This window comes from Otolemur garnettii, unplaced genomic scaffold (assembly GCF_000181295.1).
Source record: "Otolemur garnettii isolate 467f Iridium unplaced genomic scaffold, OtoGar3 scaffold00063, whole genome shotgun sequence".
Lineage (NCBI taxonomy): Eukaryota > Metazoa > Chordata > Mammalia > Primates > Galagidae > Otolemur > Otolemur garnettii.
In genome coordinates this window covers 4,679,957-4,698,128 of record NW_003852458.1, presented here as the reverse complement: position 1 = coordinate 4,698,128, position 18,172 = coordinate 4,679,957, and the positions used below count along the sequence as shown (strand labels likewise).

Here is an 18,172-nt window from a genome sequence, read left to right as displayed (position 1 = left end):
CTTACAGCTCTGTCTCTGATACCATCTCTCTCTAAAACTACCATGGATACTTGGGCTATTCAAAAGCCAGGTCACCTACCTCAGCATTTCCCTTACTCCTTCCACCCAGGCTCAACTCCTGAAAGAAAAAGACTTATTGCCACTTTACCCCTTCTCATCTGTAAAACAGTCTCCTATCCTTCGTCAGGTTGGCTAAGTTCTTCTGTCTGTGGATTTCCAATTTCTGCATTTTAGCTAAGCCACTATACTAGGCAGCCACTGGGGACCCTGATGAACCTCTACCTCAGAGTCCTCCCTGTCTCAATCCTTCATGAAGCTCAGGTGGGCCTGGATTCAAGCCTTATTCATTTTCCTTCCCCATCCCTCAAAGCCCTTTTTCCTCTATGCTGATGGTCATTAGGGACTCATGGCACACACTCAAACCAAAGGACCCAACTATCTTCCCGTAACATACTTTTCCAAACAACTGGACAAAACACTCCAAGGATGGCCCTCTTGCCTCTCTGCACCTCAGTGGCAGCTTCACTCTTAGTCCAGGAAATCTTCAAATTCACTTGCACCCAGTCCCTCCTTATCTACACTTCACATTTCCTTTGGGCAGCAGTTCTCAACTTGTGGGTCGTGACCCCTTTGGTGGTTGAATGACCCTTTCACAGGGGTCGCCTAAGACCATCCTGCATATCAGATATTTATATTACAATTCGTAACAGTTGCAAAATTACAGTTATGAGGTAGCAATGAAAATAATTTTATGGTTGAGGGTCACTACAACATGAGGAACTGTATTAAAGGATCGTGGTACTAGGAAGGTTGAGAACCACTGCCTTTGGGGCTTATTAATGCACCAGGCAATAACAGTCATTTCATCAGCCCACTAACAAGCCTTCCACACCACCCTTCTAGGGAACCCAAATGTCTCTCTGCATCAGTGTCCCTCTTTAAAACTCGCCACTCCTCTGCCCCTCCCTGACCCACTGCCAACCTTCTCACCACGCAAGTGTGCAGATATTCTTTCTCATTTCTTACATCCCTTCCCTAACCATCAAGACACTCATTCCATCAGCAACCACACAGTTCATAGACAACAGCTCCTCCCTCTAGAGCTGGATATGCAGTTGTCTCCTTTACATCTGTTCCTGAGTCCAACCCCTCACCTAGGGAACCTTATCACTTAGGCTGAACATATCTCACCCTAACACTGACGTGGCAACAGGATATCAACATATATACAGACTCCAAATATGCGCTTCACATCCTTCATTCTCACATACCTCTATGGAAGGAATGAGGGATCCCCTGTCCTCAATAAAAGCCTTATTTTCAAATTGCTAGAAGCCATTGCTCTCCCCACCAATATAGCTGTCCTACACTGCAGGATACATCAGAAAGTCACCTCAGATATTTCCAAAAGCAACTGCAAAGCTGATACTGAAGGTGAAACCCAGGCCTCCCTTACCTTTTCCCAAATCATCTTGGCCTTCCACCCAGTCTAACCCCACAACACACCCTCCAAGAGAACATCCACTTAAAGGAGAGGGGAGCCACCCTCCAAAGAGGTAGGTCCTAAAAAATAAAACCATACTTCCTCAACCATTGGTCATTTCCATTTTAATGTCTCCATAACCAAATTTATATTGGATCCCAATGTCTAACCTGCCTTTTTAAAAGTCTATTCATATATCACCCAATTCTCTTTCAGGACCTAGCCAGAATCACTACTTTGCACACATCCTTACCAACTCTATGGGGATACTCCTAGACAAAATTGGCAACTTGATTTTACATACATGCCCCCAGTCAAATGCCAAAAATTATCTCCTCATATTTATAGACATGTTTACAGGATGGGTAGAAGACTTTCCTTTATCCTACAAAAAGGTGGAGACTGCCATTCAAGTCCTTCTTGATGAAATAATCCCTCTTTTCAGTCTCCCCATCACTCTCCAGTCAAATAATGGCCCATCATTCATTTCCCAAATAATACAAGGAGTCTGGCGGGGGTGGGTGGGTAGAGGCTTGGGATACAATGGAAATTGCATTCAACCTACTAATGCCAAGCCTCAGGAAAAGTAGAAAAAAAATGAGTAGGTTCATTTAAGACACACCTCGCTCCCCTCACAATGGAAACAGAGTAAATGGGGAGAGTCCTCCTCCCCATTACCTTAATGCAGTTAAGCATTAGCCCAAGAAAACCCCACTCTTTCAGCCCCTTTGAACTGATGTGTGGTAGACCACTCATCCTGGGAAACTTTCCTCGACTTCCCCTTGGGGGACTACCTCCCTAACCTCGCTTCTGTTATAGTCTTCTTGAGACAAATAGCTGATACTATCTAACCTAAACCTACTTCCTCCTTTAAAGAGGTCCCCCTCCATCCGGGCAACTAGGTATCTCAAAACCCTTCAGCCTACATCCCTATGCCCAACATGGGATAGCTCCTTCCTAGTACTCCCCACTGTGCCATGGCAGCTAGACTATGAGGCATTAACTCAGGGATACATTTTTCCAGACTTAAAAAGGCACCTGAAGAGACCACCAGTTAAGTGTGGAAATCTACCATTCTTTTTCCAACTCATGTTTGCTTGTCCAGAATTTGAGAAGAGGAAGAGGTTAACCTTGATGAGCCCCTGAGCCGTGAGCCATGAGTCAATCTCACGGATCTATCATGCCCACTCTGGGACAACTATATGATTTAATCCTACCTATAATCCTCTCTAACCCCCCTATAACTGTTGAAGATCTTCTCACCCTCCTCTGGAACCTTTACCTCCAGGGAGACTTCCCTGAATTCTCATGGCAAGAACTCACTCTTTGGCTAGCACTGTCTTCTCCCTAATCCTATTGCCCCCTGTAATCCCTTTAAACTTTTTACCCCTAGATACCTGCTGATTACTATCAACCTCATGCAAAAGCTACCAAACCAGACTTCATCACCCTTATCTCACCAGTGCTAGATTTGTCTTTCCCTTTCCCCTGGTAAGTATGCTGCCATTCTAGCCCCAGCCAACGTTTGAAACACCTCCGCAGTGTACTTAACATACCACAAGGAAAAGGGCACTGCCTTCTCCAGCCGAGCAGACACCCCCCTTGGAGATTACCCCCACCACTTTAGCCAGTGGAGCCGCCAAGCGATTCCAATCTTTCTCAGAAAACATCCACTCATTCCCTTATACCCCAATTCCCATTTTTGGTGGAGCCGCCAAGCGATTCCAATCTTTCTCAGAAAACATCCACTCATTCCCTTATACCCCAATTCCCATTTTTGGACCAATATCATCAACCTTAGACCTGCTCACCCCAGCCCCTTTTTGCATGACTGCACGGGCTCTGGACTCTTCCTGGGCGCCCTACCCCTAGACCTCTGTAATGTCACTGTCAAGATCCTTCCCCTAACACTGTGACTCTCAGTGTGTAGATTGTGCTCTGTCACCTCAGGCTGATGGGCTATTCCTCTTCTTCTCTGGGCCTATCTTCTTCTCTGGGCCACCTCAGCTCCATAACGTCCCCCGCTCTCTTGCCCCAGACCCAACTCCCACAAAGCCTTCCTCGGATTCATACTCTCAGGTGCCCTTCAAACCAATGGGCCAGTCTCCCCTCCCCTTGGGGGAGCACTTACTGGTGCCTTTTGTTCTGGAGTAATGAACTCAGGCAAAAATGAGGACCTTATAACTTCCCTCACCTCTTCTCTTTCCATCTCAGCTCCTGTCTAAAGCAAGCGGCTTATTTTTTGTCTGTGGAAACAAAGCATATTCCTGCTTACCTACCAACTGGACGGGCACTTGTGCCCTTGCTTATCTGTCCCCTAATAGAAATCTTACGCCTACTGACCAGGCTCTACCAGTCCCAATGAAAGAGTGAGCCAGACCCCAAAGGACCCCCACCTTAATCCCACTCCTTACTGAGCTAGGGATAGCTAGGGGTATGGGGATGGGACTTGGGGACTGGGGATCCTCCTGACACTTCTTCCACACATTGTCCCAGGACCTACAGGAAAGCCTAGAAGAAATATCCCAGTCTTTTAAACAGCAGGATCAATCAAGTAGATTCCTCAGAGCCGTTATCCTCTGAAACAGGCACAGCTTAGATTTTCTCACAGCAGAAAAAGGGGGCCTGTGCTTATTCCTAGATAAAGAATGCTGCTTTTATGTCAACCAGTTGGGACTTGTCCTGAGATGCTGCTAAGAAACTAACTGAACAGGCCACCAAGCTTTGAAAACAGAGAGAAGGCAGCTGACACTCTTGGTTTAACTCACAAGCTGGCTCCCCTGGGTCTTGCCCATCCTTACCCCTTTAATCTTTCTATTACTTTGTGTCTCCTTGGACTACACATAAGGTGGTTCTACTCAGAAAAATGGGGAGGAGATGCACTCCCCAATAGCTATTTGTGGTCAATGTGGCATTCAGTAGTGAATTCCCCATGTTACTAATTAAGCTTTGACATAGGACTGTCAATTGTTGACAGATATGAAACTCAGTGATTGCCTGATGGGTGCACAAGTTCAGCAGTACACTTCTCATCATTTACAGCACAGACATTCAAACATAAGTTCCAGTATTAGCAGCCCAAGGGTGAAACGGGCCTGCATATGTGCTGTGTTTGGCTTGCAGTGTTTCATTTTGTAAACTGTATCACACAATCTGGAGGTTCTTAGAAAAAATTTGGATTTGTAGATTCCCTAGAAAAGTGGAAAGATTTGGACCTTGTTGACACATGGTAACAACTGGTGGTCCCAGTAGTCTCTTTGCCTTCCTTTTGTCTATGTTATTCTGCCATTGGGGTCACTCTCTGCTTATCATCACACGAGTCCTTGTTATTTCTCCTGTAGAAGAGAAATATTCTCTGTTTCCATGACCCTATCAAAGTAGAACAAACAAAAAGGAGCTGGAAAGGGCACTGCCATCATACACTTGGCCATTGGAGGCATTCAAGATTGCCTTGCCCTCCTAAAGGGAGGAAATGTACTCCCAGTAACATCTCTAGTGACCTGCAAGGAAGTCCTAGGGGGTCTGTGTAATTTGCAAAATTTCCCTTTCCTCCTTCCCACTGTCTCATTCATCCCCCTTTGGTTTAGAAGGATTATATTCAAAACTATGAAGGAAATTCTTATTGAATCAATCATTTATTCCATTTGATCCTAAATATCTAAGTCACTGCATAGTATGGAAATTACTCCTTTCAGACTAACACTTTAGAAAGCACTTTGGCAAACTAAATTATGCCCCTCAGGCTCTGTCTTAACACAGCTCTGGATAAGAGTTAAAACTGTTAATGGTCCAACTTGGCAGCACTCCCAACCTGCAATTAGGTTACATTTTGAAAATTCATTTTATGTGGGTTGTTTGCAGCTCATAATTCCTTTCTCTTTAACAACAATGTTATAAATGTTGATAATTTTTTCGATATTTGACCAAAAAAATTTCCTTTAACCACGCAAAGGGATTGCATCATCCCTTTTTTCCTGCAAAATTACTCAACCAAAGCTCTTATTCTTTCAACAAAGTTGATTATTAAGTAATAAAAGCACCAGGAAATTCCACTTCAAGGTAACTGTCAACTGGTTCTGCTACTAAGGGGAAGTAACACTTCTCTGACAGTATGTATAAGGGCTTTTCTCTTCTAAGAATAACACAGCAGGTTTTTAGCACAATTATGAGAAAGCAGAAACCTCTAAACATTGGTTCCTCCCTTGAAGAAAAAGTATAAAGGAAACCAGGACCTTCAGTTTGTATACAGGAAAACTGCAAGCACTTGTCCAAAGGCCCTGCTAGTGAGCATGGTGCGGAGAGACTCACTGTTCTACTACATAAAATGTCAGAACTGGATTCTGTCCCGTAAGTGCTTTCTGCAAAAAATTTGATCCTCAAAAAATAGCAACACATGGGTAATAAAGTGAGAATGTGCACTCATGTCAGCATTTAATATAGCTCTTGTGAAAAGAATTGTGGCTGCTAGGATTACCCCTAGCCAGCAATGGACCAGCCTAGTTTCACAAATAAGTACCCCAAATCAACCCCATGATTATTTTATGGGCAATTCATCCTCCAGGGAAAACTCCTGTACATGCAATCACTTGACTTAGGCCCTGGACCAGTGGAAGCCAGCAGAGACATGCAAGGCATTGAGGAAAAATCTGACATAGTTGTTGTCCAAGGAATAGCCAGTCCTCCAAGGCATGTACTAGTTAGAATCTTGCCCCATGAGTTGAGTTGTACTATGAGGTTCTCATTACACAGAGATCTTGAAAGGAGAATATAAATATCCTTGAGAACTCCCTGGGAGGGAGAAAGATGCTCAGAGCCCACTATTTTAGTGGCAGAGTGGCCTGCCTACAGCGGGGACGGTGTGCCCAGAGTGGAAAAGAAAACAGGGTCAGTAATACCTGAATTCTGGGCTTTGCTACAAACCCAGAAACCATCCTGCTGGGGCAGTGTCTATGCAAATTCCTTTTCCAAATCAGAGATGTGCTGTGGGGAAAGAGAAGAGTGGGCAGGAAGGAATGTACAGTAACATTTTTGTGCAACTTCTCAGCTCCGTCTGTATTCACCAATCACATATGCAAATGACTCTTTAATCTTTTCCCATGCAGGAATAAATGGTTTTCTCACTGACCCAGAAAATAGAATCCTATCCTGAAAAGCTTCCACTTGTTAAAAATCCAAGTGTCAACTGATAAAATATCCAGATGAGGGAATCTCCCACCCCCTCCCCTTTCTCCCACCAGCATAAAAGGTAATGGGGATGGGGGGGCAACTGGAGAAGGAAATGAAATCATGCGGGTACACCAGGAAAAGACACAGTGTTGGTGGCAGCAGAGTTGGTGAGTGTGTTGTGGGCATTACCTCGTGATGAGGCTTCCAAGAAGGCTCCCGCTCAAGTCCTGGTGGCTCTGAGAACAAGCATTCTTGCATCAATAGCTAATAGGCTGTCCAACCAGATGTTATCTGGGTGGGATAAGAGGGTGAGAAAACAGACCTGTTGTACGCTGTTGTCAACTACATCACTGTGGTCAGAGAAGGCTGATGGTGTGGTGTTTAGCAGGGCACCTCGTTCGTGGTGAGGCAGACCAGATTACGTGGCTGTTTAAATCCATTTCCTCTTGTGATTGGTAAAATACGAGAGTTATAATCATTCATGCATTACTAAAGCCTCCTTTCCATCATTTTGAAGGGACTTTTTTTTTTCTAGAACAGAGCATGCATCCAGCAGAAACCTAAAGCATTTGTTTTTCTAAGCGATCTCTTGCAAGAAGCACACTTTCAAATAAAAACACAACTGTGTATGGTACCTGTGACAAGACTGGAGATGATAAGTGGTAAGACCAGCATCTGTAACATCCTCATCAGAAGTTCTCCAGGGAAGGCGAAGTACTTGACTTCCCGGTAGCTCATTTTGTATGGTCGGAGGGTAAATCCTAGGATTGTCCCTGAAGGTAACAAAAGAAAAAGAAAGAAAAATTGAGTCTTTGGAAACTGAAGCAACAGTCCTAGAAAAAAGAGCAAGTATTTGGCTGCTGGTTGTATTTATTCAAGCAGCAAATAGGGAGCAAGGGGCGCATCTATCTTTGTAGTCATTATCTGAAAGGGTCTGGGTGAATCCAGGGTTTCAAGTAGATCTTATAGAAAAAAAAGTTTCTGGTTTGAGCAAATGAAAAATTCCTTTGTCTAACTTGAATGGAGTGGAACCCATTTTGACATGGCTCAGTACAGTTACAAAGATTGGGGCATAATTAGGACACAAATCGTGCATTCATGAACAAGGTGATATGGGGGGAAAAAAGGCCTTATTGTAATGAAGTTCTATTATGACAATAGATGTTGGAATTGCTAGCACAACCACTTATAAAGGGTAACATGATTTTTTTTTTCCTAATTAAAAAACCCTCACGTTCAAGTTGTTAATCTATTTCCATCATCTTCCTGTCTGCACACCGTATTTTCTCCCTCTGTCTACTTGGTCTTGACATTGCCTTGGCAACTGTGCTGTGCAAACTTGTTAGCTGCTGGCAAGAGAAGCCTCCAAAATGAGCAGCGACTTTTCTCCCAAATTTTTCCCTGAAAACTTGGGGGAAATTAGGGGAAAGAGAAAACAATTCCTCCTCAATGTTCCTTCTGCTCCTGGAACTTTAAAATATTTTAGAATGATAGCTTTACATGTAAATCAAATTATACATAATACCTGTTGCAATGTTCAGAAATGAATAGTCATTGGCATTATAAAAGGTATAAATTTACTCTTCTCTCCTTTCCTTAATTTACTTTTCTTGCCAAAGAAAATTTACTTATTCCAATTTGTAAATACTTCCGATTTTTTTTGCTTAACTATTATTACTAAAGCATGTGATTTAGTTTTTTTTGAAGAGGTCCACATGGGTTATATAGAAGAGAAAATGCCCAGCACTAAGTTAATTAGAAGCTAGAGGTTGGTGGTGGAAGTGTGGGTGGAGGAGAAGGGACGAATACTAGGAAAGCAGAGTTTTTCCAGAAGAGGCAAGCAATGGTTTACAGAATGCAAACTATCTTAAGAAATGGGACACAAAGTTCACTTCAATCATCACTGCAACTGCAATTTCAATTCTTGGGCCTCAGCAACCATGATATATCTACTCTTTGATGCTATTCTGGGATACTCTAATAACGGTCTGAATCTATGTGACTAGAACAATCCTGTTGACCCAGTTCTCAGGACTTCAGGAAAGTAGAGTAGAACTTCTGAAAGTTGACCACCTAAGGGACTGTAATAAACTGGTCGACATACAATGGTGGACAACATAAGGAACTAGGCCTACTGTACTAATACGTATAAGTGGGGTGTTAGATCAACTTAAAGAGGTGTCAGTGTAGGGAGGTGGTCAACTATGGAGGTTCTACTGTATTTATTCTTTTTTTTTTCCAGTGTGATGGTAATATATTCAAGAGAGAAAATCTGTTTTGGAAAATGTAGGAAAGTGAGGGCAAAAGCCTGCCTATATTTGTTCTACCACTTAAATAAACAGCAAATAGCTATTTCCTACTGCAGTCTCCATACATGTCAGATATCTCTGTCAGGCTTTACTTGTATTAGCAGTTAGTCCTCCCAACAACCAGAGGAGGTTGGTACTATTTCACTACTAATTTACTGATGGAGAAACCTAATCACAGTAAAATTAAAATTTGCCCAAAGTCAAACATACTCAAGTGGCAGAACCAGGATTTAAACCCAGGTGGTTTGGACTCAGATCCATGCTCTTAAATACTCTATATATTTCACACCTCTCCTGTACAGCTAAGTGCGTCAGTGAGTTTCTGGAATGCTCCAACACATAGTTACATATATATAGAAGTCACACAGAGTATGACTGTGTATGATCCCTCTAAGTATTACTTTTAGGTCTCATAATGTCAGATTCAATGATTATATCAACATTTATTTATTCTCCTTTGGTTGTCAAACACTCATGTTGTTTAGCATTTTTCACTTTTACAAAGAACACCATGATGAGTATGTGAAGGCTCCTTTACCATCTAGAAATTTTTTGTTTTTTTGAGACAGAGTCTCACTCTGTTGCCCAAGCTGGAGTGCTATGGTGTCAGCCTAGCTCACAGCAACCTCAAACTCCTGGGTTCAAGTGATCCTCCTGCCTTAGCTTCCTGAGTACCTGGGATTACAAATGTCTGCCATGACACCCCACTAATTTTTCTACATTTTAAATAGACAGAGTGTCTTGCTTTTGCTCAGGCTGGTCTCAAAATTCTGAGCTCAAGGGATCCTCTCAGAGTGCTAGGATTACAGGTAAGAGCCATTATGCCCAGCCTAGGATTTTTTTTTTTTTAAAGGGAACTAGTACCTCAAAAGATATGACACCTCAATTCATTTATCAAATTACTATAGCGATGGGATGGCCCAGTAGTTTTTAACACTTCCCTAGTGAATGAGACCTTATTTCTTATACCTTCATGAGCAAAGACTTACCATAAAAAGATTAAAACAAGCAAAATTTGCTAATGTGATGCATAAATAGTATACATATTTTGTTTTCTTTTGTATTAATATGTAATGATGTTGAACATTTCTCCACATTGTATTTTCTGCAAATGTCAATTAGATCCTGTTTCTTAGATCCTAACAGATTATGACTTTGCGTATACACAGAGAGTACCCCCCCAAAGAGTATACACATTTTAAGAAAGAATAAAACTGTATTAAATTTATAATACTCAATATATACTTATAAGAGAAAATGAATACAGGTCACATTTGACTTTTGCAATTACAAGAGGTTCTCAAAGTATATACATAATATACAGTATATAGATAACATTGCTTATAATGTGTATACATTTTTTTGGCACCTGCAGAGTGCATGCATGTATATATGAATGTGTGGGCGTAAATGATTGGTATGTGTTCTTTATAAACATAACTACCCTTTGCCTATGCTTTTCTAATTTGCTGGATTTGAATTTTTACAAAATAATGTCTGCATACTTTTTTAAGGCAATTTCTTCAAGAGTTATAAATTTTAATAATTTCTCTTCCCTTCTCAAGTTTGATTATTATTATTATTATTATTATTATTTTTTTTTTTTTTTGAGACAGAGTCTCACTTAGTCACCCTGGCAGAATACTATGGCATCACAGCTCACAGCAACCTCAAACTCTTGGGTTCAAGCGATTCTCTTGCCACAGCCTCCTGAGTAGCTGGGACTACAGGGGCTCAGCACAACATCCAGCTTTATTTATTTACTTATTTAGACAGAGTTTTACTTTGTTGCTCTCGGTAGAGTGCCATGGCGTCATAGCTCACAACAACCTCATACTCCTGAGCTCACCCGATTCTCTTGCCTCACCCTCCCAAGGAACTGGGACTACACGTGCCCACCACAAAGCCTGGCTATTTTTAGAGAAGGTATCTTGCTCTGGCTCAGGCTGGTATCAAAATCCTGAGCTCAGGCAGTCCATCCGCCTCAGCTTCCCAGAGTGCTAGGATTACAGGCGTTAGCCACTGTGCCTAGCCTTTGATATATTTTTAATTCACTTTTCTCTCTTTCTTTTTTGCTTTGTTTTAGAATATTTAACCATTAATCTTCCTGAAACTCTACTTGGGGTGAGGAATTTAATTCTGATTTTCAGTGGCATCTACAACATGTAGGAATCAATAAAAGGCTTTGGTTATATCTGGCTTATTCCTGCTGTTTCGCATAACAAGTCAATCGAGATAGTGCTCAATCTTATAATAAATATGCTTGGCTCGGTGCCTGTGGCTCAAGTGGCTAAGGCGCCAGCCACATACACCTAAGGTGGTGGGTTCGAATCCCCAGCCCAGGCCCGCCAAACAACAATGATGGCTGCAACCAAAAAATGGCCGGGCGCTGTGGCGGGCGCCTGTAGTCCCAGCTACTTGGGAGGCTGAGGCAGGAGACTCGCTTGAGCCCTGGAGTTGGAGGTTGCTGTGAGCATGATGCCATGGCACTCTACCCAGGGGGATAGCTTGAGGCTCCGTCTCAAAAATAAAATAAAATAAAATAAAAATAAATAAATATGCTTTACTTTCAATCAAATGTAATTTTAATGGACTTGATTATGTTTTCTGATCTTTGTTTAAATGCATTAAAACATCTGCCATTCATTCAGTTACAACAAAACATGTGCACAGGAAACACAAGCAACTCATTTTGGTCAGCTGGAATTTGAACATATCAGACTGATATGTTAGACTTTAGATTTCCCTGTCTAAGTTGACTCTTTGTTATTGGAAATGCATTTACTCAGATACAATAATATTTCCAAGGTTGAGGAGGATCCTGGCTAGTCTTGAAAATTTATTTTACGTATAATTTACAAATGATTAATAGAATAGCTACTCTACTAATGATATATGTTTTAGGAGCAAGAGCCAAACCAGTTTTGATGAAGCAAGTGATTATTCTTTTGAAATACTAGGTGCACTTTATCTCATCTCCTGAAGTTTAAAATGGGCCATTGCTGACTTTCCTTCCCTCCATACAGCTACACTGGCTATGGGTCCAGCCTCTTTCTCTTCTTGGATGTTCCTCTACCTTGCTTCATCTTTCCCCATCCAACCCTGCACTTATTCAATGCAGCTAATTTTCAGGTAGGTGTTAGAAGGGCAGTAAGCCGGTTCAGTGAGTGAACTCTGGGCGATGTATGAATGATCAAATCCCTTAACTCTCCAACCTGCCAAATACAGTAGAACTTCCATAGCTGACCATCTCCCTACATTGACTACCTCCTTCAGTTGACCTAATTCTCATAGACTAGACGTACAACACATGGATATATCAGTACAACAGGCCCAGTTCCTTATGTTGATTACATCTGTATGTTGACCAGTTTGTTACAGTCCCTTGGATGGTCAACTTGTAGAGGTTCTACTGTAGACATCTAACAGAACAACAGTAAGACAGTCAGAGAGGGAAAGTCATAAGGGGTGGTGAAATTTTTGTGTTTGTTTCTTTACACTCAATAAACTGGCCTTGCTTGGACATGCAGTCCTGGCGTCAGGTACTTTAGGATGTCTCTCAGTTTCCTTACATTCTCCAATACAGAATCTACATTGTCTAAGAGCTCTTATTTATAGTGGGAACAGCTGAGAGGAGACATCATTTATTTTTAGGTGATAGTCCTAAGTCAAATGTTTTGAAGGAAACAGTTGTTTAGAGAGAGAGCAGATTGTAGATACACATTTTGAATCACTTTGTCAATGACTATGTTTTGGTTGGTTTACTATCTCTGGGTTTACTAAGTGAGCCATTTTTTTACTCTTGGGAAAGAGGAGATTTTGTTGGAGAAGGAGTATATTTATTGAGCTCTTACTATGTGTTAATGGTGATATTTAATGCTCATCATAACTTTATGAGGTAGATATTATCATGTCTATTTTAAAGGTGAATAAATTAATGCTCAGTTAGTTAGTTTGCTTAAACTTAAAGATCTAATAAGTGGTTGACAAGGGCATTCTAAATAAAGTCCAGTGCTCTTTCTACTACACTTTTGATCCTCTTAAACACAAATACATCCTTGTTGCCTGAAGATACTTCTCAAATGAGCGTGGTTTGTGGGTCTTATGCTTCTCTAACTGCTATATCATGCATGAGCTTGATAATAATCTTGTGCCTCCTAGAGGTGTCCCAGAGGCACCCAGCACATCCTGGAACCCTTTACAGGTCTTCTTATTTGCTGAGGATCTCAAAATATGGCTATTAGTACCAGGTTACTGTTTATTAAAATGGCTACACCAAATCTCTTCTTATGACTTAACTACATTTTTGTAAAGTTTATTAATTAAAATAGCCTGGCTTTTCTTTTCATTGCCCACATTATTTTATTTATTTTTGCAGTTTTTGGCCGGGGCCGGGTTTGAACCCACCACCTCTGGTATATGGAGCCGGCGCCCTACTCCTTGAGCCACAGGTGTCGCCCCCACATTTTTAATCACTGAAAACCATCAATAATAAATGTAAACAGGGCAGTTAATGAAAATACGTTTCAGGGTTTACATACTTAACAACAGCTCAGTCACTGAACATGTGACAGGTGCCGGGGCCTCACCAGTGCATTGTCTTACCAACACTGCTGAGGCGGGCACTATAATTGTGAGCATCTCACATATGAGAAGCCAGTGTCATCAAGAGGGAGGGTAAATTGCCAAAACCACACAGTTGGTAAGTTGGAGCCACAGTAGGCTTAAAGAGGGGTCAAGTGCTTGCCCAAGGCTATAATGAGTGGCTGAGGTGGACTTCACACCCAGGTTGTCCCGAGCCAGAGTCTAGACTCCAGACTCGCCCAATCCACATGGTCTCTGGATAGTCCTGTTTCTCATTTAGGGGCCTAAGTTAGTACAAAATATTTTGCCTATTTTCCCTTCTATTTTGAATTAGATTAACTAAATCTAGAACTTAAGCTGGGAAAAGGTTTTGTTATGTGAAATAAAATAAAATTGTAAGCCCCCTCAGCTGCCTGAATGGATCCCTCTTGCCCAAGGATATCCCAGAAATACTCTTGAGAGGGAAAATCAGACATGCCTCATCACAGCCCCATCTCTTCTTGGAGATATCCTTTGTGACTTATTAACAGGCCCAAGGCTAAACAAGACAAAGCTTACATCACACCTGCAGGTTATCAATTTACTTCAGAATCCTTCAGTATGGGTATATGTCTGCTATATGTCCACCAGCTGGTCTCTGATTAACAAACTCCCTTATCTTAAAACATGCCAAGCCTTTAGATAAAGCGTTGATTTTTTAATCAATTACAAATCAAAGAATCTTTAAATTCACCGGTGACCTGTAAATCCCCACTTTGAGATGTCCTGTGTATTTGGGCCAAACCAATGTACACTTTCCATGTATTGATTTATGACTGTGTAATTCTATCTCCATAAAATGTATACAACCAAACTCTGACTCAAACCTGGGGAGACCACTTGCTCAAGGCTTCTTGGGAGCAGCTCTCTGTGCCACAGTTGCACATATCTGGCTTAGAATAAACCTTTTGAAATTATTTTACAGGGTTTGGGTTCTTGTTCTTTGACAGTTGATTTTACCTACTGAAGTCAACATCTAGCTCTTTCAACCCGTTTGTTGAATAAATAAACAAATGAAAAGCATTTTTTTTTTTCACCTTTCTGCATCCACCAGCAGCAGTGAAGGTGAAGCCAAGAGTGGGGTCCAGCTATCAGGATCACATCAAGAGGAAATGCTCTGAATGCAAAGACCAGTCTCTGATTACATTTCAGTCCAGCAATGAAAAAGCCTTCCCTGAGACACATTCTCACAGCTTGAGGCACAGACTTGCCAGAAATCCCTTTTTTTTTTTTTTTTTTTTGTTTGTTTGTTTGTTTTGGCCAGGACTGGGTTTGAACTTGCCACCTCCAGCATATGGGGCTGGCGCCCTACTCCTTTGAGCCACAGGCGCTGCCCCCAGAAATCCCTTTGTTTTGTCCTTTGGACCAATGAGATGTAGCAGGGCAGGTCTTAGTCCTGTTTCTTATTGGTAAAACAGCTCTCCCCTCGCAAAACTGAGCTCCATTAGTGTGCACTTACTGAAGTCCACATTCATTGATGATCCCACAGCTAATAAAAAGCTTTATGTACTTTGAGAGACTGAGGCAGGAGGATTTCTGGAGGCCAGGAGTTTGAGACCAATCCAACAATATAGTGAGACCCTCTTTCTACAGAAAAAAAAAGAATAGCCAGGTGTGGTGGCCAAGTTTGATGGTGCCCATCTGTGGTCCCAGCTCCTTGGGAGGCTGAGGTAGGAGGATCATGTGAGCCCTGAAGTTTGAAGCTGCATTGAGCTATGATCACACCACTGTACTCCAGCCTGGGTAACAGAACAAGACTCTATCTCAAAAAAAAAAAAAAAAAAAGCTTTATGGCCACCAGATCCTCAGTTGCAAAAGAAGAGATCCTTATTTATCAATTACTCTACAAAAAGAACAATACAAATCTAAATAAATAATTCCTAGCAGGATATCTTAGAGCTGAAACAAACTTGGCAAAGTTTACATTTAGGTGATATTATACTATTATGATATATATAAGTGTCATGTGCCACAAACTTGGCTAAGTTTACATCTGGGTGACACTATACTATTATATATATGAGTGTTGTGTGTTACATTCAGATTGCTCACTCTTGCTTAACAATGTTATAGTATTCCTGTATTTTAATACTATTAAAATTGCTACAATCCAGGAAATATCTTAACTAAAATGTTTAAGATGATCAACAGTAACTGTGTTAATTGAATGCTATGAACAAGATGCATTTTTTGCTTACGTGCCTTCTTTTTTCTAATGTAGAAAGCTCACAAAGGGAGTCCTCCAGGGATTCATTGTTTTCTCTGGGGAGTCTATACAACAAATACTTCCTTGGAAGATCAAATATCACCTCACTTTCCAAACTAAGACACAATGTGCCCACTGGAGCCTTGGAGAGAATAAATCATGGGCTTGCTTTTTAAGGGCAACCAGATACAATAAGTTAAACGCTGAAGATCCATATTATGAATTTGATCCCCATTTAATCTAATGAAACCATTGACAATATTGAGAAAATCTTTAAAAGATGAGGCCCAATTTAAGCAAAATTTAGACCAAGTCACCCAATTTAACTTTTTATAAATGTTGGAGCCTGTTCCAGGTAACATCTTACTTAAATTCCTCCTCTATATGAAAACTTTGTCATAAGCAAATTTGCAGATTAAAGTCTTCTAGAGTTATTACTCACCATGCAAAATCCTCCCCCCAAAAAAAGGAAAAAAGAAAGAAAAAAAGAAAAAAGAAAAAGAAGTGGTGCCCCAAACTAGCTCATATGCCAAAAACAAATTTCAAACTATTAGTGGCATTCATATGGAGAGGAGGACCTCACCTTCTGAGGACAACCATAAGATATCCACCAGGTGCACATCCAAGATGAGCTAGCATGCTCTTCCCACATTTATACAGCAGATCAGCCAGAGGACAGTCACACTCTTGCCCAGAAAAAGCTCAGCCTGCAGACCTTTAGCCAGAAAGGAGACCATGCTGTCTGCTTGTATGTGCAATGGCTCAAGGAAAATCATACTATCAAATATTTAGGTGCATAGCACACCACTAGTTTTATGTAAAAAAATGCTATTTCCCAGCTAAGATCTTACCATTTATTTATGTAGCAAAAACCAAAAAAAAAAAAAAAAAAAAAACAAAACAAAACCCTTAAACAAATAAGCTAGCACTGGCTTGTCCCAAGTTAACAAATGTTGGGAGTGACATCTCAATACTTTTAACCTTTGCCATATCGGTTAGAGGCATGTCACAGGTCCCACTCACAAGTGAGAGACGTAGGGTGGTTAGTGGTCTAACAGACACAGGTCTCTGGGCCTCCTCTGCAGGCTGCTTCCATCTTCACAGAAGATGCTCCATAAATGCTTGGTGAATAAGTGATGTGGAGATTCTCGTCCCAGCCCTGCCTTTAACTCTCCATGTGAATACAGGAGAGTCAGGACTAAAGGACTGGATGAGTCCTTTATCTCCTATGCCTCAATTTGGTTTTCTAATTTATAAATGAAGACGGCTCCAAGATTTAAAGGTCACGTTTCTTGCCTAGACTACTGTAGTAGTCTTTTAACTGGTTTCTCCACTTCCACTTTACACTCGTATAGCCTCTGCCCAACATAATACCCAGAGGGACCCTTTAGACGTATGGGTCAGGAGGTCTTTCCTCTGCTGCCTCCCCTGGCACGTCTCATGTGGAGTCAAAGCTGATGGTTGGACCAGGCCTGCTTTCCCAGAGCCACTATGCCCAGAACTCATCTCCTATTCCCCTCCCGCTCACTTCTGTTTCCCCACCCCCACTCTGCCCCGCCTCCTGCTCATTTCTCTAGCACATTAGACATGATCTCATTTTGGACCCTTATACTGGCTCTTCTTTTTGCCTTGAATACTCTTCCCAGGTATTCACAAGGTTTGCCTCCTTTGAGATTTAGTTCACATGTGACCTTCCTAATGAGGTCTACATTGAACTTTCTTCTCTACATGGATGGAACTAGAAAATGTTCTTCTTAGCAAAGTATCACAAGAATGGAAGAAAAAGTATCCAATGTACACAGCCCTATTATGAAACTAATTTATAGTTCTCAAATGAAAGCTACAACTTAATTCTAGCCCAAGAATATGGGGAGGAGTGGGGGAGGGGAGGGGACGATGGGCGGATGGGTGGAGGGAGGGTGACTGGAAAGATCACCTATATGGTCTGTCTAACAAGGGTACAAGTGAACTTTTCTAGAACTAGAGTATGAATGTTTTAACACAATAACTGAGTAAATGACACGAAGTCTATGTTAACCCATTTGATGAAAATATTTCGGGTTGGATGTGAAAACACTACACTGTACCCCATGTTTGCATTAATGTATACAGCTATCATTTAATAAAATAAAAAAAAAAGAACTTTCTTCTCCCTTGGCTCTCTTTATTTCAATAGTTCTTATCATCTCCCAAAATACTCCCAAAAATACTCCCAAAATATTTTTGATTTATTGTGCTTACTGTGTATTATTGTGTCTACCTGCTCAAATGTAAGCTCCATGAGTTCAGGAGTTTATGTCAGTTTCATTCACTATGTTAAGCCCCTAAAATAGTTCCTGGCACATAGTAGGTACTTAACATATTGAAGACTGAACAAACACTCTT

General features: G+C 41.3%; 1 protein-coding gene across 4 annotated transcripts in view; it reads right to left on the bottom strand.

Annotated features, from left to right (window-relative positions):
* SLC1A3 (solute carrier family 1 member 3) overlaps positions 1-18,172 on the bottom strand; it is a 90,311-nt gene that overhangs the window by 58,238 nt on the left and 13,901 nt on the right. For 3 of the 4 annotated variants that reach the window (XM_003792943.2, XM_012807092.1, XM_012807094.1), the window contains one exon: positions 7,285-7,422. The exons of the other annotated variant lie outside the window; for it this stretch is intronic. In XM_003792943.2, the coding sequence (XP_003792991.1) occupies positions 7,285-7,422 (138 nt within the window). The remainder of the gene's footprint in view (positions 1-7,284; positions 7,423-18,172) is intronic. 4 annotated transcript variants of the gene reach the window in all.